General features: G+C 38.3%; 1 protein-coding gene across 8 annotated transcripts in view; it reads right to left on the minus strand.

Annotated features, from left to right (window-relative positions):
- The window catches only part of LOC129479063 (T-cell acute lymphocytic leukemia protein 2), a 104,723-nt gene that overhangs the window by 13,168 nt on the left and 65,284 nt on the right, over positions 1–26,271 (minus strand). For 7 of the 8 annotated variants that reach the window (XM_055271602.2, XM_055271601.2, XM_063636863.1 and 4 more), the window contains one exon: positions 10,121–16,122. In XM_055271602.2, coding sequence (XP_055127577.1) covers positions 15,909–16,122 — 214 coding nt within the window. In that variant the 3' untranslated portion in view covers positions 10,121–15,908. Of the gene's footprint in view, positions 1–10,120; positions 16,123–26,271 lie in introns of those variants that run through there. The other variant, XM_055271607.2, reaches the window with a different exon arrangement.

Here is a 26,271-nt window from a genome sequence, read left to right on the forward strand (position 1 = left end):
CCCCTTTGCCAATCTCCAATTCTAGGTATTGATCCATCCATCTCCCCATTTATCCAGTCATTTATTCATCACTTCTTCCGTCCACCATTAATTTATTGAACAGATGAATTAGCTGGTTCTTGATATTTAATACAACTTATTAGTAAATCCTTCTAGGTAGATTTTGTTCCTTCACGTGTTCTCTCTCTCCTTAATGTTGGTACTTTGATATATAAATTTGGACCTTTTCAGATTCATTAGTAGAGTGTTATATACAGTTATTCAGTTACTTTTTAAAATCTCTGTATTTGTTTTATCCCCTTTCTCATGCCTCATGTTATGTGTTTATGATTTCTCTCTCTCTCTTCTTGATCAGTGTTGCAAAAGTCTGTTCATTTTATTGCTCTTAAAAAAACTAGCTCTGGGATTCGCTTATCATTTTTATGATTTTCAAATACACTTTCTACTATATCTTTATTAAATCTGTTCTTTTGTTTACATTTATTTTATTTCCTCTCCACTCTACCACTCTTGGATTGAATGCTTATTTATTTTTACTCTTTCTTGTTTAGTAAGAAAAGCACTCCAGGCCGTGAACTTTCTTCTGATAGACCTTTGGGGATATCCTGTTTCCATTTGTAGCATCATTGCCACTGGTTTCTAATGTCTGTTGCTTATTTTTCTTTTAGAAAGTGTTTTTAAATTTTCTTGTTGTTGTATTTTTTTGGCAACCATTTGCTATTAGCTTCTAATTTTATTGCAGTATAGTGAAATATATGCCCTGTATGTTTTTTGCTTTGGGATATTTATTGAGAATTTTCTCTTTGATAAAACATATATTCAACTTTTACAAATGTTTAACAGGTACTAGAAAAGGAAGTATATTCTCTGTTTGAATGGTAAAACGTCTTTTTACACATCCATTAAATAAATCTATATTCTTGGAAGTTTTGGTCTATTTGATCTATTCAAGAGAGCACTGTGTGAAAATCTCCCTTTACTATTTTGTGTCTGTTCTTTTTGTTTTTCTGGGAGTGTTTGCTTTAGATCTTTACATCTTTTGATGCATTGCTTTTGAAGCATAAAGACTCAAGGAAGTTTTTTTATTGACTTAGAGGATTGTAGCCTATATCAATATAAAATATCTTGCTTTTTGCCATGAATTTCATTTTATTATATTAACATTACAACCCCTGCTTTTAAGTTTGCATTTTCCAAATTAAACTGTGCCCATTCTTTATACTTAATTTGTGGGTGCGTGGGAGTGACTCTTGGTCATAAGAAACTCTTTTTGATAAATTTCAGTTATTTTAACTCTCTCTTTTTTTTCTTTAAAGGAGATCCCACCTTCATGCTGAATTCTTCAAAAACAAATCTCATTCTAGTTTACTTGCTACATTATAAACTTCATGAGGACAAAGACTTAGTTTTCTTAATCACTAGACTCCAGGAATTGTGCTCACTGCACATAAAAGCTGCTTGATCAGATATTTGTTGAATGAATGCAAGAAAGCTCTTATTTCTTCAGACAGCTGCCTCCAGCCTGCCCTGCTTTCTGTCAACAGACACATAGCTTGCTTCTGTGAGGTAAATGTTTCCAAGGCCATAGAAGGGTTGTTTTTTTGTTTTGTTATGTTTTTGTTTTTGTTTTTGTTTTTTTTGAGATGGAGTCTCGCTCTGTTGCCCAGGCTGATGTGCAGTGGTGAGATCTCGGCTCACTGCAAGCTCCACCTCCCAGGTTCCCGCCATTCTCCTGCCTCAGCCTCCAGAGTAGCTGGGACTACAGGCGCCCGCCACCACGCCCGGCTAACTTTTTGTATTTTTAGTAGAGACGGGGTTTCACCATGTTAGTCAGGATGGTCTCGATCTCCTGACCTCATGATCTGCCCACCTCAGCCTCCCAAAGTGCTGGGATTACAGGTGTGAGCCACCGCACTCGACCTGGTTGGTTTTTAAGAAGGAGAGAATATTCTGTCTGCTACATGGAGAGGGGCAAGAGAAGAGGTGGGGTGGTGGGACTAGTTAGGATGCCATGAAAGCAATGCAGGCAAGAGGAGATGACGGCTTGACTTGAGGAGGGGGTTGACATTAAGCATCAACTCTGGCCCAGGAACTTAATCTCTGCCCCAATTATTCAACCTTAAGTGCTAGGTGTCATGCTAGGCATCTCACCCAGGTTTTAGGTGTCATGCTAGGCATCTCACCCAGGTTTTCTTATTCAATATGAAAAATTATAAATATTAGTTATAAAGTTACATAACAAGTTATCCTAAACAAAAAAATTATTTCTCTCAAAGAAGTCAAATACGAAAACATACACTTAAAGAAACAAGCATATGGCTGACTCAGTTTTACTAGCGGTTTTTAGACAGACATCTTTCCAGAGCCTGCAGAAGCTGCAAATTCTCGTGGATGTTCATACTACTCCATTCACAGGGCCCACAGAGCAACTTAGTGAACAGCCCACATCCTCCCAGTCTCTTCCTGCCTCCCTCATTCCAACCTCCCTCAAATAAGAAAATTATCAAGCAAGTGGCAGCAGGTGAAAGCAGGTGACACAGGAAACCAGGGCACCTGGAAGGGAGAAACGCACTGATGTGGCCCACATCTCTGCCTGAGCAGTGGGCAATGCACCAGCGAGGTGAGACCTTTAGGAGAGATGCTAGACTCTGTGGACCAGTTTCTGATATACACTGGTTTTGTGGCCCTGGACAGGTGGTGGCATCCTGCTAAGCCTGTTTCCTATAACATGGGAATAATAAATAATCATTGATTGGCTGTGGACTGAGATAAGATATTGAAAAATGCCAAATAGCAGGCAGTTTAGTGTGGCAGCTAAGAGGAGACCTTTGACTTGGCTTTGGAGGCAGACTAGCTGGTGTTTGCATCCTTGCTTTTATGCTATTATAGTTGTCATCCTGAGCAAGTTACTTAACTTATCCCAGACTCAATTTTCTCAGCTATAACTTAGAAATATCATCTCATGGGTTACTGTGAAGATTCAGTGAGCTAATGTATAAAAAGTTAGTGCTTTGGAATAAATACTAAAAAATGGTGCTAAGTCATCTAATGAAACCAAAGTTACTCAATACAGAGATTTCATTTTATTTTTACTACCAAAAAACTCTATCTGAAAGCTAGATGGTGAACCTAAACACATGACTCTAATTTCTGCCAAAGGGCACTTTCAGTTTTTTTCTTTCATCTGCCCAATCCAGCATTCCGGCTCCCACCTATCTCCTTCAAGTTACTTAGTTTCTGTGCTCCTAAGAAGCTTTTATTTTTTTCTAATATTTGAAACAGAACCCAGGACTGGATGAGGGAGAAGCCAGAGGGGAAAGAAAAACTTCTCTTGAGCATCAGGCCTTTCTCTTACATTTAACTTCCACTCTCCAGCACCCCAGACCCAGGACCCCTTGGTAACACCCACACACCCACATTTCATCTCCAAGACACCTGGCGTTAAAGCCGTGAGGGTATTTCTGTCCAGAGCAAATGTTGACTATTGCAGCATAAAGCGGTGCACACAACTACTTCAAGTGAGCTTCCCATAGTTACCAATTAGAGGGACATACAGCCCTGGGTGTGCCCAGCTGTCGACCTCTCAAGACCAGGCTGGCTTGGCCTTGACTCCATAGGCCTGGAGCTGTGAGTGTTTCTGTTTTCAGCCAATAAACCCAAACGCAGTGGGGAAAGCGAGGGGAGGTGTTGGGGTGGGCAGGACCAGGTACTGGAGAAAAGAAAGGGGTAGATGGAATTCTCCTTTCCTTCTTTATTCTCTAGTCTTTGTGTAACGGACATGATTCATCAATGGGTCTCCTAGATGAGGATTTAGATGCTCTGTGGGCAGCAGATAAGAGTGCAGCCTACTTGCAGAAAGTAAATTCATTGAATACTCCCCATAAAGTCAATACTGTCAGGCTTATCAGCTGTCCTCATTTCCCACTCAGCTCCCTGGGGACCAGACTTGCAATAAAAGGCCCCAGCTCCAGGCGCTTAGAGTGAAGGTGCAGGGCTGAGCTGGGGAGGGGCCTCTGCCCCCTAGGCTGCTTTTCAGGCAAGTGGGGGAAATCTGCCAGGTCAAGCTGCCCAGAGCCCTCAGCTTCCCAGCCTGACAAATCCCAAACCAAATACACACACCCGGAGGATGAGGGAGGCATCCCCTTACTCCTCAAATCCAGCAGATGTTTCCAGGAGGCCCCACTGTGCTTAGGGAAATTAGAGGATATCACCTCAAATGCAACCAATAAAAAAACACACAGAGGAAACCTTAATTTCCCACCACTGTTGTTACATTTGCTTTTCATAACAGATAGATACTTCTGCACTACCCAGGAGCACATGCATCTTTTTAGCTGGCGGGGATATGGTTTCTTTACACACTGCCTGAACTAACTAGGTTACCAGCTAGGGTTTCAGATCTGTTTCTGAGACTTACACTGTAGCTGATACAGACTGGTTCAATAAGATACAACCTGTGCCTGGCTCCCCTCCCACTCACTGTCCCTGTGCTCTCTGCTGGGATTATAGGCTTGCCCAGGCCTCGTCAGCCAGCGGTCCCTGCCTGAGCTCTCTTACCCAGGCAGCAGAATCTATCTGGGTGGAAATGAGGAAGAGTGAAGACAAGATGGCTTTGTTCTTATTACGGTCCAGAAAGCCACTGGAGTCCCAAGCCTTCTCGTAGAGGTAAAGGTAGGGTAGAAGGTCAGTAGTTAGCACAAACTACTCTCCTAGTACAACTAGAGCAATTACTTTTTACCCCTTGGAGCCCATAGTCTCCAGAGGTGAACAGCCAATAGGGAGATGAGGACTAAGTTAAGACCCAGAATTTAAAATCCCCACTAAGCTTATCTCCCTTCCTGGCTTCTGTTCTCCCTAGCTTTCAGCTATGCCCTGTGGCATCGCCATGTGAAAAGTCTATCCTGTCCTAGTTTCTAACTGAAGCGACAGGTGTAGAAATGGCTCCAGCCTGTTTCCCACATCCCTCACATTGCCTGTATTGTGGTGCCCAGGTCTAGCACTGACCGTTGGTCTCCATTCCTCTGCTGTCTTCCAAAAATTGCCTTCGTGTCTTCTCCACAGCCTAGAATCTCACTGGCTCTCCTGGCCCAGTTCATCAAACTGAGCTTTTGTCTTGGCTCTCAAAGGCCTATTCTAATTCCCCGGAACCCTCTGGAGAAGACCCTGCCTTGTCCTATCACACTCCCTTTCTGTGGCTTGCAATGCTGCTCTTGAGCTCCACTTCCCAGAACATGCTCCTGTTCAAAACTTTTCTCTCTCATATCCAAACTTCACAGCAGAATATGCAGTCCCCTCATTTCCTGCAGTCTGTTCCTTTGCCCACTTTTCCAGTTGTACTTTTCACTATTTATCCATATGGCAGATGGTCTTATTCACTGTCCCATAAAGCCTATTGTGTGAATTTACTGACTCCTCTTATTCAGAAATGTTTTCTTTCTTCATTTATTCAAAGTTTCTGTTCTACAAGTCCTAAGACTCAGCTGAACCTCATTACCCAGTCCCTGTCCTCCTTCCTGGAGCTTTTTCTAGCCTTGGGTGCTCAGACGGCCATCTACAAAGTCTAGGACTTTTGTCTCTTTGCCTAAGCCTGGTCCTTGAGACTCAATTCCATTAAGTGTTCTGTTTTAACCCCACATACTCTCTCCCCAAAGAACAGGCCTTGTACCTGTGCTCTTGAGGCCAGGGTTGCCTCTTAACACCAGTGCTCAGGATAGGGCCTCTACCCAGGAGGGATCTGAAATACCAATCTTACAGAAAAATTGTGAGATTATCAGGAAAACACAAGCTGATAGGATTTATGCCAAAGACAGATGTAAAACCATGTGAACATAATATTAACAATAGTTATCATTCACTGAGCATCTACCATGTACTGAACAGTGTGCCAGACACTGCAGATTTCTTACAACTCTTTTAATAACCTTTAAACGTAGGTATTAATTTAGCCCCATTAGTTGAAAAAAAATTCAGAACTCAGAAGTTGCATAGCTAGCCCAAGATCACAAAACTAGGCTGTGGAGGGATCTGGATTCCAGTCTACAAATCCAAAACCCTTGCTGATCTCATAAAATCCTCTAGATCTGCATTGTCCAATATGCTAGCTACTAGTTTTAAATTAATTAAAATTAAAGTAAACATTTAGTTATTCAGTTATGCTTGCCACGTTTCAAATACTCAGTAGTCACATGTGGCTAGTGGCTACACATACATCATTTGCAGCATCACAGCATGCTCTAGATAATTCTCTGGTCTTCCACTAAGACACGGGGAAAAAGATGGCTCCTAACAAATTACAACTGAGATGATAAGAGAGACAAAATCCTAAAAGGAGAGCTTTTCCCTTGTTTATGAGGTCACATGCCAAGAATTTGTTTTTTCTGCTAAGCAGGATCTGGCTGGATTAGAGGGTTGCCCAGTTTGGGCTCCAAAACAAACTCTTCCACACTCAAACTATGAAACTGTCATCTTCTAAGACATCTGAAAGACATGTGGTGGTATAACATTTTCAGAACATTGGCCACTCAATTACCTTTCCTGCAAAATTCACTAGAAAACATCCTCCAAATTATTGAGATTAATGGAAGAAAAAATTTGAATTTACAAGTTTTAGGTTGTAAAAGCCCTACTAATAAAGTTGCAGAGAACTATGAACAATAGTACTAGCTGCTAAAGGGCTTTACTGATAAATCTAATTAAAGAAAACTCAAAGAACACAAAGGAATAATAAAGAGAAAATAAATCATAAAAAGAGGGTTATTAAAATGACAAAGTAAATCAACAAAGAATTGGAGGAAAGGCAAAAACAAAAACCTAAAAACCTGTCTTCCAAAAATTCAGACAAGGTTATTCCTTTTTATTATGAAGAGTGTTACCTATTACAAATGTTTGTAAAATGTTTAAGGACACTCTTTAGTAAAATCACAGAAAAAACAATAGTGCACAGTACACATTAAGAAAGAAAATCATAAAAGAAACAACTAGCAGATTTAGTGTTATCATTATTTTTAATTTTAGCCATTCTAATAGGTATGCAATGATACTCATGTGGTTTTAATTTGCATTTCCCTGGCTAATGATGTTGAACATCTTTTTCATGTGCTTCTTAGCCATCTGTATATCCTCTTCAATGAAATGTCTGTTTATGTCTTTCCCCATTTTCTAATTGAATTTTTCAAAAAACTGCTGAGTGTTCAGGTTCTTTATATATTCCAGGTACTAGTCCTTTGTCAGATACATAGTTTGCAAATATTTTTCTCCTAGTCTGTAGCTTGACTTTTCAGCCCCTACATGTGGGCTTTTGCAGAGCGGCAATTTTTAATTTTGATGAAGTCCAATTTATCCATTTTTCTTTTATAGATTGTGTTCTTCGTGTCAAGTCAAAGAAAGAATGCTTTGCATAACCCTAGATCATGAAGATTTTCTCCTGTTTTTTTTTCCAAAAGGGTTTACAGTTTTATATTTTACATTTAAGCATGTGATCCATTTTAAGTACATTTTTGTACAAAGTGTGAGGTTCATTCAAGTTGAGTTTGTTTTTTGCTTATGAATGTCCAATTGCTCTACCACCATTTGTTGAAAGGTCTATCTTGGCTGGGTGTGGTGGCTCATGCCTGCAATCTCAGCACTTTGGGAAGCCAAGGTGGAGGATAGCTTGGGGCCAGGAGTTTGAGAGCAGCCTAGGCAACATAATGAGACTCCGTGTCAACAACAAAAATAAAATAATAGCTGGGTGTGGTGGCATACACCTGTAGTCCTAGCTACTTGGGAGGCTGAAGCGGGAGGACTGCTTGAGCCCAAGGAGCTCGAGGTGATAGTGAACAATGATTGTGCCACAGCACTCCAGCCTGGGTGACACAGTGAGACCCTGTCTATAAAAGAAAAAAGAAAAAAAAAACAGACTGTCTTTCCTCCACTGAATTGCTTTTGCACTTTTGTAAAAAATCAGTTGGACGTATTCATATGGGTCAATTTCTGGTTTATTTTGTTTCACTGATATATGTGCATATCCTTTTACCAATAACATACTGTCTTGACTACTGCACTAGATTGCTAGGGCTGCCATAACAAAGTACCACAGCAGAGTCGTTTCAACAATAGAAATCTATTTTCTCACAGTTCAGGAAGCTAGAAGACCAAGGCTAAGGTGTTGGCAGGGCTGGTTTCTTCTGAGGGATCCTCTCCTTGGCTTGTAGGTGACCATCTTCTCTCTATGTGTCTACATGGTCCTCCTTCTGTGCCTCTCCTTGGCTTGTAGGTGACCATCTTCTCTCTATGTCTCTACATGGTCCTCCTTCTGTGCCTCTCCTTGTCCTAAGCTCTTCTAAGGACTCTAGTCACCAGTGAATTGGGAATCACCCATATGACCTCTTTTTACCTTAATTAGCTGTTTAAAGGCTCTATCTCCACACACAGTCACATTCTGAGATACTGGGGGTCAGGACTGAAACATATGAATTTTGAGAGATATAAGGGAACACAATTCAGCCCATAAAAATTACTATAGCTATATAATAAACCTTAATATTGGGTAGAGTGATCCTTCTCACTTTCAGTATCAGAGGCTGGTTTTAAGTAATAATTAAAAAAAATTTTTTTTTTCAGATCAACAGTTAAGTAGAATTGGCAGAGTCAGTAGCCATTGGATTTCAAGTCAGAAAACAAGGATTTAAGATCTGTGTTACCTCTAAATTGCAGCTTCCTCATCTGCAAAACAAGGGGTAGTAACATCTACCTTATAAGATCAGATGTGGTATCTATTGAAGTGCAAGAACGAACTTACGTCTTCTGATGCCAAATCTTTCTGCTACTTTTTCCTTATAAAGATTACTTGAGATATTCTAGAGAAATAAACTTATCACATACATTTTAAAATAGGTCTGTCTATGTCTATTAAAAACCTTGCTGAGATTTTGATAGGAATTGCATTAAACCTATTGATCAAGTTGAGTAGAACTGACATCTTTACTGTGTTGTTTTCCAATCCATGAACATGGTATGCATCTCCATTTATTTAGGTCTTTGATTTCATTAGCATTTTTAACATACAAATCTTGTATACAATTTGTTAATTTTATACCTCAGTACTTCATTTTCTTCAGGGTGACTTTAAATAGTACTGTGTTTTTGTTTTCATGTTTGCTGTTAGAATATAGAAATGCAATTGATTTGGGGGTATTGGTCTTGATCTTGTATACTGTGACTGTGCTAAAACTCACTTATTAGCTCCAGGTGTTTGCTTGTTTTAAAATACATTCCTTGGTATTATCTATGTAAACAATCACGTCATCTGCAAATTAAAAGTTTTTAAAATTTTCTTTCTTTCCAATCTGCATGTCTTTTATTTATTTACTTATTTTTTTTTGCCTTATTGCAGTGACTAGCACTTCTAGTATGAGGCTGAATAAGAGTGATGAAAGCAGACATCCTTGCCTTGTTCCTAATCTTAGAGGAAAAACATTCAGTTTTTTGCTATTAAGACATATAGGTTTTTGTTTGTTTGTTTGTTTTAGATGTTCTCCATTGAGTTGAGGTAATTCTCTTCTATGTTTAACTTACTTTATTTTTTCTCATGAATGAGGGTTAGATTTTGTCAGACTCTTTTTGGGTCTATTGATATGATTTTCTTTACTTTGTTGATATGGTGCATTATGTTGACTGTTTTAAGGCTGAACTAGCCATGTACACCTGAAATGAATCCTACTGGTCATGGCACTGTTGGATTCAGACAAACTAGAACTTTTTACTCCATGTCCTGTATTATTTCCACTCCACCACAGTTACTTTTAACAATTTCGACATCAGCTCAAAGCCTATAAAAGACCTTTCTAGTTCTTTCTCCCTGAAATATGTTATGATTCCCCATGGTGGCTGTTTCCTCTTACTACAACAAGCTAATAAACCTAACTTTGTTTGATTACAGGTGTGTTCCTGGTGGTTTTTGGCTGGCAGGTTTTATCTCTGAAAACTTTTGGATACCCAGGTATATGTGTGCAGACTACTAGGGTCCCCACAGTTGAATTTTAGAAATACTGTACTGGTGGCAAGATTACTATTTTACCAGATTGTTTATGAATGTGTCTGTTATTTCTACTGCAAGTCTCAAAAATAAATACAAGATATCTCAAGAGATTAGAAAAATTTTATTCATCATCCCAAACTGGATTATATATTACAAATTCTGATGAAAATAATATTAAAGGTATTTTCAAGTAGTACCACAAACTATCTGTACCCGAAGATAAAACCAAATAGTAAACTGGTAAGTACACACTGAATCTATTCATCTTTAAAATATCACTTTGTTTAGAAATTCATATATATGTTTTTGTAGTTATGAAGTGGGAGGGACACACAAATAGCTATGTAATATTTTCATTTAACAAACATATGAACTATTCCCCATGCTTTGAATGAATCATCAGAAGGCTGTAAAATCCTGTTATTTTTTTCAAAGGTGCATGAAACAATATTTCATTTCCAATAGCAAAAATACAGTACTTCTAATTTTCCTTATACTCTCTTTCAACCCTACTGTGAGAGCTGCTTATAATTATATAGCAGCTTGTTAATGGGTCCCTACATAATCTCTGTATTAGGTTGGGTTAGAAGGTGGAGGGGGTATTCTAGGGTAGAAGTTTTGATAGTACAGAAGCAGAGATTTCTTTCCTTTTTTTTTTTTCTGAGACAGAGTCTCGCTCTATTGCCCAGGCTGGAGTGCAATGCCGTGATCTTGGCTCACTGCAGACTCTACTTCCTGGGTTCAAGTGATTCTCCTGCCTCAGCCTCCCGAGTAGCTGGGACTATAGGCACTTGCCACCATGCCCGGCTAATTTTTTTGTATTTTTAGAGGAGATGGGGTTTCACTATGTTGGCCAGGCTGGTCTCGAACTCCTGGCCTCAAGTGATCCACCCGCCTTGGCTTCTCAAACTGCTGGTATTACAGGTGTGAGCCACTGCACCCAACAGAAGCAGGGATTTCTTATTAGAAAATTTATACTTGCCTCCTTTAAGCACAGGACCTATACAAAAGGTATCACCATTGAATTAGTCTGTTTCACTTATAAACTGTAATTAGGATTTCAGTCTGATGTGAAGCAGCTTAAAATGGCATCATGCACCCTGCTGATTCTTGCCTAGTTGAGATAGAAACAGAAATTTGGGGGCAGAAAGTAGAAATTAGTATTTCCAATTCTCCTTTATTAACAATGACACAGGCATTCATCAGCATAGACAATTAAATGAAACTAAGTATTCCAGATTTCTTCCATCTCCAAATCATGGTTTATATCTAATTTCACTAACAAGGAGGTAAAGATTTACGTCTAGGAAAGGCTAGAATATTGAAAAAGAAGTCCAGGGGAGAGTAGGTACCAAATCTAGGGAAGTACAGTGAACTGCTTGGGACCGGCAAACTAGGTAGCATATGAGATAATATTAGGAGACAACTGCTTAACCAAGAAAATGAAAATACAAGTTCTATTGAAAGAAGGAGGCAAACTGGTAATGTCTCTGAATTCGTAAACCATATAATTTAATTTTTAATGACTTGATATAATTTTTTTTTCTTAAGCAAATTCAGTCATGCAACCTTTTGAGTAAAGGAATGTGTTGTGACCCACGGTTTCTATAATTTGAAGATTAGAAAAGAAACATGGAACTAGAAAATTGCACATTTCCTGAGTACTTACTTAATCCTAGGCCTGAGGCTAAGAACTGTGTACTTCATTTAATCCCCTAAAAACCCTTAGAAGTATGTATCATTTCCCCAGTTCACTAATGTGGAAGTTGAGACTGAAAGGGCCCCCACCATAAATCCCACATGATTAAGCTGAAATTCAAATTCAGGCCTCACTCAAAAGCTTGTGGTCTTTTTATGGCAACACATTGCCTTTCCTAAGTGAGATGTTAGAGGTGATCTAGTTCAGGTCTTAATGATAGTGGAAGACAAGGAGGAAAGAGGGAAAGTTGCTGGGATTTTTCTTGAGAAATTCTCTTGACTGGTCGGTAACTGAAGTTTTTCCATGCATTAAAGCTATTACAACTAATAATTACCTGTTAGAAGGTGGGAATGTGGCACTTTCTTGACTAGGTTTTGAGGGAATATTTCTCCTAAGGATTTATAACATTTAGGATTTAAAAAACTGTTCACTTTCCAGAAGGTGAAACTAGGGGGAAAACTTAGAAAAACGTGTAACCATAAGTTTGGGTGAAATTTTAGACTGAAGTGTGGAAGCACATTCAAAATGTGTTTTCCAGATTTAGCTCTGGTACCCAACGTGTAAATTCCTGCTTACCTATGTAATATCCTGCCTATCTATGTGCCATTTGAAGTACTGTAGGCGTGTAAGAATAAAAACAATGGTTTGAGGTCACAAATTTAAAAAGGAATGAGTACAATCTATTCTTAACTACTTGCATTTATAAGAGAGTATCAATATAAATAATTAAAAGTAGTTTAAATACTGACAACTAGATACTCTAATCTCCTTTCTAGCCAAGCAGATAAAAAAAAATCCTGAAAACTGCAAAGTGACTCCAGTTACATCTATTATTCTTTTTTGTGAATGAGACCACTACTACCAGGGAAAGGTCTTTTAGGAAGGAAAGAGCCTCATGAAAGGTCACTTTAGGAAGGGGAGAGACTCTTCAAATACAGGCATTTGAAGGTTCCCTTGGGAAATAGAACGGTAAAGTGGCAATGGGATGCATCTTGAGCTTAGAGAATTAGGTACCAAAGGCTGATGTCTCCAGATGTGAACTATCTTATTGTCTGGAGAAAAGGCATTTTCCAGATAAAGGTATGAAGGTTGCCTAAGAATTCTGAACAAGAAAATACTTCCCCATGACCTCTCTGTCGCCTTAGGTTCTCAATCTGAACAAAAAGATACTAAGTGGCAGAAATACCCTGAGACTTAGACTCACTGAAGCACTGGATGACTTCTCTGTTAAGCATCTCAAGCACTGTTAAAGATACTGTGTTGTGATGCAAAACAGACATTGGACTAGAAGTCATGGCAGTCTTGGGTTTTAGCCTCAGCTGTTCTTGTTCAGATCATTCCTTTCTGTGATTATTTAGTTAGTTATAAAATAAGAGGGTTTAAAAAGAATATTACATTACGGTTTCTTCTAGCTTTTAAGATTCAAAAGCAGAATGATTTTCACTTAAGTTGTAACTTGTTTTGTGGGAATACTGGCAAACATTCTGTCACCTAGTGGTCAATTTCAGGTTTTGCAGCTAGGGAATCAAAGAAATCAGCTATCTCACCAAGCAGCTACTCTTAGGGATGCTCAATTTTAGGAACTATGGTTTTATTCCAGGGGCCAGATATCAGTAGCTGCAGCAGAGGAGAGAAGGACAAGCGCTCCCTGCTTAGAGAGGACTGGGTGACTACCTGGTTGTCCTGGTTGTCAATTAAGAGGAATCTTGCCTCTCAGGATGTCTCTGGAGACATTCACGGGTGCCTAACTACCAACAAGTTGTCAACTTCCCCAGGTAAGCCAGGTAAACTAAACCTGAAAGTGGTCAGATTAGGAGAATGACTGCTAGAATACTCAAGTGAGGAAAGAAAAGTGATCCAGTGAGGTACTGAAGACGGATATACCTAACCCAAGGTCTCTGGACACTCCACAGAACCCAACTGTTAAAATACATAAGATGAAGTATGGATGAATCAGAATCAGAGGTAAGCCTGGCCTTCAGATTCTAGAAGAAGGCTTTTGTTCCCCCAAGTTAGGGTGGAACCCATGAGCTGAAGCCTGTGAAACCAGAAGACAAGAAAAGTATTTCAGCAGCCAGTGGTCTACGTAGGAAGAATATAGAACCTGTGTCAATGGGGCCAAGATGTCTTGGATTTCAGACACTCTAAGACTTTGTACTTCAGGAAAGGATAAAAGACTAATCTGAAAAGGGATGGGTAAGATCTCCTGGCAAAGAATGGGAGTCCGAATTGGAAATGGGGAGAAATGTGGAGTGTATGCATTTCTAAATACTGAGCACAAGCAAATGGTCCCCATCAAGTAGGGTGGATTTTGCCCAAAAATAGTATTATTATTTGTTATATTATTTTTGAGCATGAAAAATGAATTTAGGGTCAGCTGTTGAGAATCTGAGAATGTACTCTATGGGCTGATTTTCTAGCAAAGAGAAAATGGATTATGATGATGTGCCATTTTGGGACAAGTTTGCTGACAATCTCAAAGGTCTCCAGAAACCTGCTCATGTTATTTACGAAAGACCCAATAATTCTGCATTGAGAATGCAAATTAGGACAGGAGACTGTTGGTTATCATTTATCAAAGGTTTTCATGTCGCTTTAAAAATCTGGAATGGGTGGTTGTAAGTTACTTTCCCTAATTTGTTTTTGAAAAAGTCTACCAGCCCATTCCCTCAGACATTCAGGTTTCCATTTTGAGATTACTATTGTTCTCTGGTGTCAGAGGAAAATCTGCCAAGCTCCAGAAAGTAGTCCTAAATAGCATAGATAAGATATAAGATTCAGCTTCCTTTCCTAGACAAAGAGAAAAATAGCAGTGCTTATTGTGCCTACATTTTCCTTTACCTCTCACTTACAATGTATCATTCAAGTGACTGGTCAAGAGATGGGGTAAACAGCATCTCAGCTGACTCAGACTTCTTGAGGGGAAAAGGAAACTACAGGGTTCCAGAGTGTGTGGTACTTGATAAAGTAGAAGTCTGAGTTCTTTCCCCATCAACATTCAACAGACTGAAAAACTGGGGAGGGATACAAACTTTACAAACTCTATGATCTGAGGTAGGGTGAATAGTTGCCAAGTCCAGCATTTAGCTTCCATTCTGGAGATCTGATATATTAGAAGAGGAGAAGAAACAGGTAGGTTTACAAGCCATTTAAATTGGTATATAGACCATAAATTAAAGATATGAAGCTGTAATTGATAAATGAAGATAATAAAGAGTACGTTTTAAAAATTAGAGTATATTTAAAAAATTCTATTAATATTTTAGTGTCATTAAAATTGGGAGTGCACGGATTATAAATTCAGAAAATATAAAATGTACATGAATTTCTCATATTTTTACCTAACAGACTGACTGAGAATAAAATAAAAATGACTTTTGTGAAATCATGGACTCTTTCAAAATCATGTCTAGTAGCATGGTCTCACTTGAATGATTTGTCAACAAGTGCCATCAGAGGTCAGTGAAAATATTCTCACAATGGATGGAAATTTAAGCATTACACAAGCATGAAGTTTCTTCTCACTTTGAATATGAAAATAGTACATGTATAGAAATTTACTTATCCTGACAAGTAATAAGCTCTGATACAAATAAGCTCTCACCTTCCCTAAAAGAATAATGCCTTGTTCTCCAATTCCACATAAGATTAGTTGAAAAATGAACCTGATATCATCTTTTCTTGATGCCACTCAAAGTCTGATCACTTGAATATTAACTCAGACTCCACAATCTTAAAAGTAGCACTAACATACCAGCTTAAATGCCCAGACGAGGAATGGGTTATTCTTTTCAACTAGTATATCCTTCCTTAGCTTTGCCTGGTGAGCTCATCTTCCAGTTCAAACATTACTTAACGTTTTAAAAACCTGTACAGAACTTGAACTCTTCAAAGGGTGGGGGATGGTTCTCTCAAAGGAAAATTGAGTTGTTTACCAAAAGGAGGAATAAAAGAAGTAGGTATTTGTCTCATTCATCTAGGCTTCTCCACTGTAACCTAGCATTGTATGTGGCACATGAAAATTCCTCGGTGCTAAGTGAGAGAATTAAATCAGATGACTCTTTCCGTGTCTTCAAACTTGTCACTTTTTTTCTTTGGTTCCCACTTATGTTTGACAAATAGACATGAATTTTTTAAACAGTTATCTACCTTTTTTCCAAAAGAGAAATTCTCCCATTTCAACCTACTATCTCAATATAACTGGATAACCTCATCCCATTCAGAAATAGGCCAGATTCCATTGGGCTGCACATTGGGAGGAGAGTGCTTCCAGTCCCACGTCTTTACAGGAATCTTCCAGGTCTTACCATAGTTGGCTTCAATGTATTCGAGGGTTTCACAGGGTACATGGACCTTCATGTCTACAAACTCAGTCCAGCACAGTGTAAACTTCGGAAACAGGTATCTGTAGCAAAACAGAGGGATTTGGCTTCAACGGTGGAAGAAGGTCTAGCTAAGGAATCTAGCTGCTAGTGCATTATTGGCTGAAGGACAGTGCTCTCCCATTAAACAGCTTTGGGAAGAGAGTGGATATTTAATTATGTTTGACTGTCCAGAATCCCTTTCCTCTTCTCCAATTTTCCTTTCCTGTTCCAGGTCCATAGGATTGAGGAGAGGCTGACCCTATCATTAACACTCAGGCCAGTAAAAGACTCAGGCCAGTAAGTTAATGATTGAGGCAGGGATGGGAACATACCTAAGTCAGGCAAATCAAAGTCAGCCTTGGGCTTTCTCTTGGAATTGTAGAGGAAAGAAGTGTCAAAGTAGAAAGTTGTCAAAATATGGACGAAAATGATCTTTTTCTTTTCTTTCACAATCTGGATTTTCCAAGGATACAGAGTAAGCAGGACTCCAAGTTGCATTTCCAGGCTTTTCCTTTGGTTCCATAGCTTACATGATCCTACCTGTGGTTTCTGCCTTTCATCTCAAATGCTAAAGAACATCTTTAAACCAGCCCAAGGAATACTAGTTATAATGATTTTAACTATAGTTATTGCAGAACTAAGTCAATTAGTAGGTAAGTTTTAGAAATTAAACCAGGCCGGTCGTGGTGGCTCCCGCCTGTAATCCCAGCTCTTTGGGAGGCTGAGGCAGGTAGATCACTTGAGGCCAGAAGTTCGAGACCAGCCTGGCCAACATGATGAAACCCCATCTCTACTAAAAATACAAAGAAATTAGCTGGGTGTGGTGGCACACTCCTGTCATCCCAGCTACTCAGGAGGCTGAGGCAGGATAATCACTTGAACCCCGGAGGTGGAGGTTGCAGTGAGCCAAGATCACGCCACTGCACTCCAGCCTGGGTGACACAGTGAGACCCTGTCTCAAAAAAATACAAAACAAACAGAAATTAAACCAAAACATGTTTCTTAAAGATACTTTGGATCAAGTAAACTAAATTATGTATACTAGAAAAGAAAGCTAAAACTAGCAGGTCTGTTTAAGTTTATATTATAGCTCTACTCTATATTCTGCATTTTTTTTCTGAGAAATGTTTCAATGTGGGAAGAACTTTCAGTAATGAGGTTTAAAGTGGCAATAGCAGAGATTACAGGAATTTAAAATATCAGAGGATTAAAGAAAGAACAGGGAAAAGCCAGATTTCAAAGTGTAATCATATTGTGGAAATGGGATCTAACTGGGATGTTCTCCAAGAAAAGGTCAGTTCTCGTATATTCTGCCTTTGAATATCGTGTTTTACTACCAAATGAACATAAAGCCATACATGAAAAGGAGAGGCTGAACAAATTCTAAAGAAAGCAACAACTCCCTTTTACTCAAACCCAGTTAATGGACAATCCCAGCTGGCTACTGTGAAAAGGCGGCCACAGAAAACTCATAGCTGAGAAATAAGATACAGCTTAGCCCCACCATCTGCTGGTCTCAATTTTACTCTGCACACTCATGTTCACGGAATTGCTTATTTTGTCATCACACATAACAATCCATCACCAGCCTCCACTCTCTCTAATCAGATGCTGGTTAGCAGAATGTCCACCTGTCTTATCCTATCAAGTTGACACACTGAAGTTGAATTGAGGCAGAACTCATGGTCTATCCTGTAATACAGGCCAGGAAACTTTTCTAAGTATTATCCTTTGTGGTCTCATCAAAAAGCTAAAAGAGGGAAAAATAATAATAGATACAGGATAGATAAGGTGAAGGGGAATACTACAAATTTTACAAGAGCAATGTTTTGAACAATGAAGAATTTATGAGCAAAGCCAAAACATTTTAAATATATAAACAATGTGAAAATAATTCAAAGACAATTTAACTCAAACGTTAATTTTTGTACTTAAACAGAAACTTCTCTAAACTCTTTGTGGTTTCCTTTTCCCCAATTATTTTTCAATCCATTCAGCAAAAAGAAAATCACAGCTTCCTAAGAGAAGAGGAAAGATAAACAAACAATAGATTGTAAAAACCGATTATAAAATAGGATTGTAGGGAGGAAGTGAAGGAGAGTGAATGACACAGAACAGCACATGCCATGTACTCTGTCCAGGCTATCAGTAAATAATGACTAAGACTAAAATACACCATGGGTCTGCAATGTTACCTTGGCTTTTAAAGCTAAGATTAAGTTCAGCTAAGCAGTTTGTACTTTAAGGCTTGGATCCAGCATGTGAACAGGTTTAAATGCAGACTAAGGCAACTCTAAATCAGAATATAAGTTTAAGAGATCTTATTACCACAAAAAAATCCTTCCATCCACTTTCTATTTCATACCACTTTTACTTCATATTATTTTTACATAAAACAGTAGTTAAATAGTTGGAATAGACCATTTTTTTCCCTCACAGATATCCTTAAAATCTATACAACTACTTGGTGGTAGTTGGATAATTTCATCAGTTTAATTACAATCAATTTAAGCACAACCTATGAATATAACTGCTAAATGAAAAGGAAGTTCTCCCACTATCCCAGAACCAACAGCGTTTTATTATTACTAGGCTCAGAGAGATAGAGACAACATCAACTATAACTGAACCTGACTTTTTTAAACTTAAGTTTTACATTAACTCTAGAGTTGGGGCAGTAGAGCCATTCTTGACAAGAATTTCCTGCAAAACATAAATGGTTTATTCTCACTACCAATTTTTTCTCTTCTTTTAACTTTTAATTTCTTCTCATGTCATTCCAGTGCCTAAGCCCTCTAGCATATTGTTTAATAGAAGCAGGGCTAGCACACATTCCTAACGTTTTTCTGATTTTAATGGAAAGGCTTCTAAAGTTTTATCATTAAACATGATTGCTCACTCTAGGTTTTTGTTATATTCTCTTTATTAGGTAAAAGAAATTTCAGATTTTTTTTTTTTTTTTGAGACAGTCTTGCTTTGTCACCCAGGCTGGAGTACAGTGGTGCAACCTCAGCTCACTGCAACCTCCACCTCTCGGGTTCAAGCAATTCTCCTGCCTCAGCCTCTGGAGTGGCTGGGATTACAGGCGCACACCACCACACCTGGCTAATTTTTCTATTTTTAGTAGAGTCGGGGTATCACCATGTTGGCCAGTCTGGTCTTGACCTCCTGCCTCAAGTGATCCACCCGCCTCGGCCTCCCTAAATGTTGAGATTACAGATGTGAGCCACCGTGCCCAACCCAGATTCCTTTTAATCCAAATTTGCTAAGAGGTCTCTCTCCTTTTGGTTAATTATAAAATTTATCAAAAAATTTTAATGTCATCTATTAAAACAATCATAGAGTTTTTATTTCTTTAATCTTTTAATCCTTTAATACAGAGAATTACACTAATATGTACACACTACAAAATTCTATTCATTTAGTATTTTTTCACCATATTCACTGAGACAGCAATTTCCCTTAAAATTTTTTTTTTATATTGTCCATGTCCACTTTTGCTATCACTCTCATAAAATAGTTACTTAGTTTTCTCTTTTTCTATTGCCTGAAATAAGCTGTACAATATAGGGATAATCTGTCCTGTGAAGGCACAGTAAAACTTTGCAGCGAACTTTCCAGGTTTTAGTATCCTCTGGTAGGGAAGAGGGAGAAAGGAGGATTTCTGATTACTAATTCAATGTCTTGAATGAATATAGGTTATCTAGATCTTTTTGAGTTGATTTTGGTATTTATTTTTCTAGAAAATTTTATCATTTTCACATTTTAACTAATGATCACATTTACTGACCTAGTTTTTGTTTTGAGAGAGTTAATGTAACACAGCTGAGTATAAACTAAAGCCAGCCACCCCAGATTTTTCTTTTTTCTTTTTCTTCTTTTTTTTTTTATTATACTTGAAATTCTAGGGTACATGTGCACAACGTGCCAGTTTGTTACATATGTATACATGTGCCACGTTGGTGTGCTGCACCCATTAACTCGTCATTTACATTAGGTATACCTCCTAATGCTATCCCTCCCCTCTCCCCCCACCCCATGACAGGCCCCGGTGTGTGATGTTCCCCACCCTGTGTCCAGGTGTTCTCATTGTTCAATTCCCACCTATGAGTGAGAACATGCGGTGTTTGGTTTTCTGTCCTTACGACAGTTTGCTCAGAATGATGGTTTCCAGCTTCATCCATGTCCCTACAAAGGACATAAACTCATCCTTTTTTATGGCTGCATAGTATTCCATGGTGTATATGTGCCAAATTTTCTTAATCCAGTCTATCACTGATGGACATTTGGGTTGGTTCCAAGTCTTTGCTATTGTGAATAGTGCCGCAATAAATATGTGTGTATGTGTCTTTAGAGCAGCATGTATATATACACATACATAATGACTACATTAAAAACTATCAATGTAAAACAAGTACTAAAGTTTTCCTCAATGCCAGAGGACAAAGCCTTGGGACATAACTACAGAACTTCCAAAAACTCTATAGCTCTAGATAACCACATAACTTCCCAGAACTAGATCTATGGCACTTCAACAACCAGTTAGACTCCAGTTGTGCTTGCTTTCCTTCAGACAGTTTTTACAGGATTTCTCCTTGTATATAATGGATAATTTTTAAAAGAATTAAATTACAGTTTCAATTTTCATACTCAATACAAAAGGCTTTTTTACTATCATATTACACAATTTGTTTAATCATATGTGAAAGTCTCAAAGTTTATCATTGCAATTAGGTCTGCCCTGATCAAATTCATTGCTTTTGGTCCCATATATCCCTCTGTTTCAACCTGTGATCTCAGACCCTTTTTCTCTTAGCATCAGTTTTCTAAGTCACAAACTGTTTTTTATCTTTTTAACCTTTTTTAAGTTTAGTTTTTATTTTTTTGTAGACATGGGGTCTCCCTATGTTGCCCAGGCTTATCTCGAACTCCTGGGCTCAAGTGATCCTCTCACCAGGTCTTCCCCAAATGCTGATGGGTTACTGTGCCTGGTCTTAAACTTTTAAGGTAACTTCTTTTGAGGTATAACTTATGTATAATGAAATGCATCTATCTTAAGTGATGAGTTTTGACAAATGTATACACCTGTGTAACCACAATAACCAAGATATAGAACATTTCTACCAACCCCTCGTTCAAAGTTCCCTGTGCCCCTTGGCAGTCAAGCAATCAACCCACCCTGGTCCTAGGCAACCACTGATCTTATTACACTCTTGATGGGTTTTTCCTGTGCAATTTCAAATAACAGCAAATACACAGTATATACTCTTCCTATCTGACTTCTTTCACTTAACATCATGTTTTAGAAATTCATCCATGTTATTGCATTTATCAGTAGTTCATTGCTACTCATTGCTCAGTGGTAGTCCATTGTTTGAATATATCATAATTTTATAACTAGTCACCAGAAGATAGGCATTTGGGTTGCTTCCATTTCTTGCTAGTATGAGTAAGACTACTATAAACATTTGTGTACAAGTCTTTTACTGAAAATACACTTTTATTTCTCTTAGAATACTATCCTATATAATATAGAATTATGTTCAAACTATACGACAGTTTTAAAAAATGTAACTTACTTCATATAAATGAAAGATTTGCTGTTGATTCATCTGGAGGCAATCTTCTCTTAAAAAAATAAACAAAGCTTGCTATATAAATAACTGCCACTTCTACATATTGTATAAGTATACAATTCCCATATAATAAGCATTCAAAGTTCTTCCCTCAGTTCCTCAATTTTGCACCTGCTACTTACTAGAGGTTTGGAGGTATAATTAAGGAGACCTAAGACATAATCTGTATGTTGTAAAATATAAAGGCATAAACAGAGCAGAAAATATGAGATCATTCATAGAAAAGTCAATGTTTTAAATACACTCATTTAAAGAAATTATTCAAATTTGCCTTTAGCTTCACAGCTGTAAGTACTAAAAAGACAAATGTGTTTCTTGGAGTTACAACTGTAGGAGCACAGTTATCAATCTGTGAAGCTGAAAGAGACAATGAGTGAGGATTCAACAAATACCTCTAGTCTTCTAACTTCTTGCGAAGCAGAATGATTCAAAATGACTAGGCTAACTTAACTCTATAGTTTTAATTCTCCAACCGCGTTAGGTTGGATCAAGTCATCAACCTGGTGTCACCCTATCATCTTAACAAAACAGTGCAGACTACACTTAAGAGGATCTGACTTAGTTTCATGTAGGGCTCAGGTCTCACTTAGCCAAACATGTACCAGGCCTGATTTTATCTATCACATAAAAAGGACAGACAAATCAGCAAAAGTACTCCAATAAAGCATGAGAGAGGTAAAGAAAAAGAAAATCTATAGAAATGCAGAGGAAGAGAAGATTATTTCCAGACTGAGGTACCAAGAAGCTAGTTCAAACAGACAGCAATGCAAGGCCCTTGAATGAGCAGAAGTGGGACATGCAATGATGTATGATAATCTAGTATTACTAGTGACAAGCTTAAAATCTTGGACCAAAATAAAGTTTCAAAAGGTAGAGTGCCTAAATGCAATGTGGTATCCTGGATTAGATCTTAGAACAGAAAAAGCACATTAGTAGAAAAGCTAGTGAATCCAAATAAAGTACAGAGTCTAAACTTGATCTTTACTTCATATTACATATAGAATAAAGTTTCTAGAAGGTAGTACAAGAGGAATAGCTTCATTACCTTGAGATAGGGAAAGATTTCTTAAACAGGAGACGATAATACTAGCCATAATAGATAAACTGAACTACATTAAAATAAGTTTTTATTGACCAAAAATCACTAAAGAAGAGCTGGCACAGCAGCTCATGCCTGTAATCCAATCACTTTAGGAAGCCGAGGAGGGCAGATCACTTGAGGTCAGGGGTTTGAGACTAGCCTGGGCAACATGGTGAAACCCCATCTCTACTAAAAATACAAAAATAGCCAGGTATGATGGAACGTGCCTGTAATTCCAGCTACTCGGGAGGCTGAGGCATGAGAACTGCTTGAATCTGGGAGGTGGAGGTTGCAGTGAGCCGAGATCACACCACTGCACTCCAGCCTAGGTGACAACTCTGTCTCAAATAAATAAATAAATAATAAAGAAGAAAGGCACAAATTGGGAGAAGATATTTTCAAGTAAGAAAAAGACAGACAACTCAGAAAAAACAAGATACTCAGCAGGTAACTCACAAAAGAGGATATCCAAATGGTCAGTAAACATGAACTTGCCTTCATTAAGTCAAGGAAATGGAAATCTAAACTACAATTTGGTAACACTACACACCTACCAAAATGGTTACAAATTAAGAAGTCTGACAATGCCAAGCATTGGTAAAAATGTGGGGCAATGGAAATTTCTACAACATACTGGAATATAACTTGGAATAACTTTGGAAAACTATTTGTAAACAATATGCTGAAATTGAACACATGAATACCCTACGACCAAGCAATCCCACACTTTATGTGTAAACCCAATAGAAAAACATTGCTGTGGTTTGAATGTTTATGTCTCCTCAAAATTCATATGCTGAAATCCTAACCTCCGAGGTGACGGTATTAAGAGGTAAGACCTTTGGGAGGTGATTAGGTCATGAGGGTGAAACACTCATGAATGGAACCTTTATAAAAAAGGCCTAAGGAAGCTTGATTGCTCCTTTCACCATGTGAGGAGAAATCAGCAGTCTGCAACCAGGAGGAGGGCCTTCACCAGAACCTGACCATACTGTTACTTTTCTTTTCTTTCTTTTTTTTTTTTTTTTTTTTTTTTTTGAGACGGAGTCTTGCTCTGTCACCCAGGCTAGAGTGCAGTGGCTCAATCTCGGCTCACTGCAAGCTTCGCCTCCCGGGTTCACGCCATTCTCCTGCCTCAGCCTCTCCCAGTAGCTGGGACTACAGGCGCCCACCACCACGCCCGGCTAATTTTTTGTATTTTTAGTAGAGACAGGGTTTCACCGTGGTCTTGATCTCCTGACCTCGTGATCCGCCCGCCTCGGCCTCCCAAAGTGCTGGGATTACAAGCGTGAACCACCGCGCCCGGCCCCATGCTGGTACTTTATCTTGGACTTCCCATCATCCAGAACCCTGAGAAATAAATTTCTGTTTATGAGCCACCCAGTTTATGGTATTTTGTTACAGTAGCCTGAGCAAACTAAGATAAGCATGTACCGGGGCACTAAAAGAAATGTACAGAAATGTTCACTACAGCATCATCTATAATAGCCCCAAATTGAAAGCAACCCAAATATCCAACTAATATTTGGGTTAGTGGACTTAATAAATATTTGTGATATATTCATACAATTTACTACACAGCAAAGAAAATGACTGAAGAGCTACAACATGCAAAAATATGGATGGTTCTCACAAATACAATGTTGAATGAAAAGAAGCCAGCAACATACCATCTAGTTTATATAAAATAAAAAAACAGTTAAAACTAAACTGTAATATCAGAAGTTAGCATCGCTGTTACCTTGTGGGAAATAGGAGCTATGATCGTGAGGGAAAATGATGTGGGTTTCTGGGGTGCTGACAAATACCTATTTTTTTTTTTACTGGGGTGCTGGTTACACATTTGTTCATTTGGTAATTCTTGGAGCCATACATTTGCTTTGTATAGTTTTCCATATGTATGTTACACTTCAATTAAAAACATAATAATCCACTATTTCCTAATTTTTTTCTAGCTCTAAGATTATAAACTTACATGTTATTTTGGACACTTAGTTTTCTTGGACTCCCCTTGTTCACAGCCAGGCATGTTACTAAGTCCTTTTACAATTTCTTCCAGTCACCTAATGTTTAGCACAGGTCCTCAACCACCCAAGTCTTCCTCACTATACCAGCTTTCCATGCTTACACACACTAGCAAGAACAATATTCCTCAACAGGACTTGTGTCTTACTACATTCTCTGCCAAAAGCCTTATGAGAGAGATTCGTTATTACATCCAGTCAAAAACCTCACCAAACAACAAGACTTTCTGGCAACTAACCAGTTTACCAGCATTGCCCAATATCATCTTTACATGGCCCTAAGTCTTTTCCTAGAGGCAACCAAATCTAACTTAATAGCAATTCCCCATTCAACAATATTCGCTCAAATTGTGCTGACTCAACCCTCACTTTCAGAGAAAACTTCCATAGAATCAATACTCTTTACATTTTTTTCCTATAAACTATATCTCTCTGCAGTTATATGTAATACAAGTTTATATTCATCTTTGTAACATTTAGTAGGCTTTAATTCACTACTATGTCATTTTTTTTCTAATTGCTACCTAGCAATGAATCTTCCTAATCAGACTTCTATGCTCTGCCTGTTGAATTAGCAAACAGTTGTGAATCTATTATGTGCCAAGCACTGAATCAGGTAACTACACATTATTTAATCTAAGCATTGTACCCTGTGAAGTACGCAGTGTTATTCCCATTTTAAGAGGAGAAATCTGAAGCTCAGAAGGTTTATATGACACAAAAAAATAGAACTCAGATTTGAATTCAGTCTTCTAATTCCTGGGCTCACTCAGCTAAAATCACACTTGTATAAAGCTTAAATATAAAAGTCTCTACATAATAAGTGTCTAACAAACACCTATAACTAGACATTCTAAATGCACTGTAATATTTTAAAGCTGGATTTTGAAAGGGAGACTGGGATGACAGGGAACGGGTTAGATGTATACTAAAAGCCAGCTGATGTTAGTAATAGTTAAGAGAAAAGTAATGATTTTTTTTTCTTTTCTTTTTTTTTTTTATTTCTGGTTTTGCTCTGTCACCTAGGCTGGAGTACAGTGGTGCAAATGTGGCTCACTGCAGCCTAGATTTCCTGGGCTCAGACGATCCTCCTGTCTCAGCCTCCCATGTAGTTGGGACCACAGACACATGCCACCATGCCTGGGTAATTTTTAAAAAATTTTTATATAAAGCCAGGGTTTATTGTGTTGCCCAAGCTGGTCTCAAACTCCTGTGCTCAAGCAGTTCTCTCACCTTGGCCTCCCAAAGTGCTGGGATTAAAGGCATGAGCCACTGTGCCTGGCCAGAAAAGTAATAATTGTTGGTAACTTGCTACTAATGACTGACCTGGTTTTATGATAGAAGATACCTTGGGATAATAAAAAGAAAGTGGAAAAAAAAAGTTACTCAAAGAAACTATCAGGGGAGTCATGAATGAAAGGCTCATATCTTTTGACTTAATAATTCTAC

Source organism: Symphalangus syndactylus, chromosome 3 (genome assembly GCF_028878055.3).
Source record: "Symphalangus syndactylus isolate Jambi chromosome 3, NHGRI_mSymSyn1-v2.1_pri, whole genome shotgun sequence".
Classification (NCBI taxonomy): Eukaryota; Metazoa; Chordata; class Mammalia; order Primates; family Hylobatidae; genus Symphalangus; species Symphalangus syndactylus.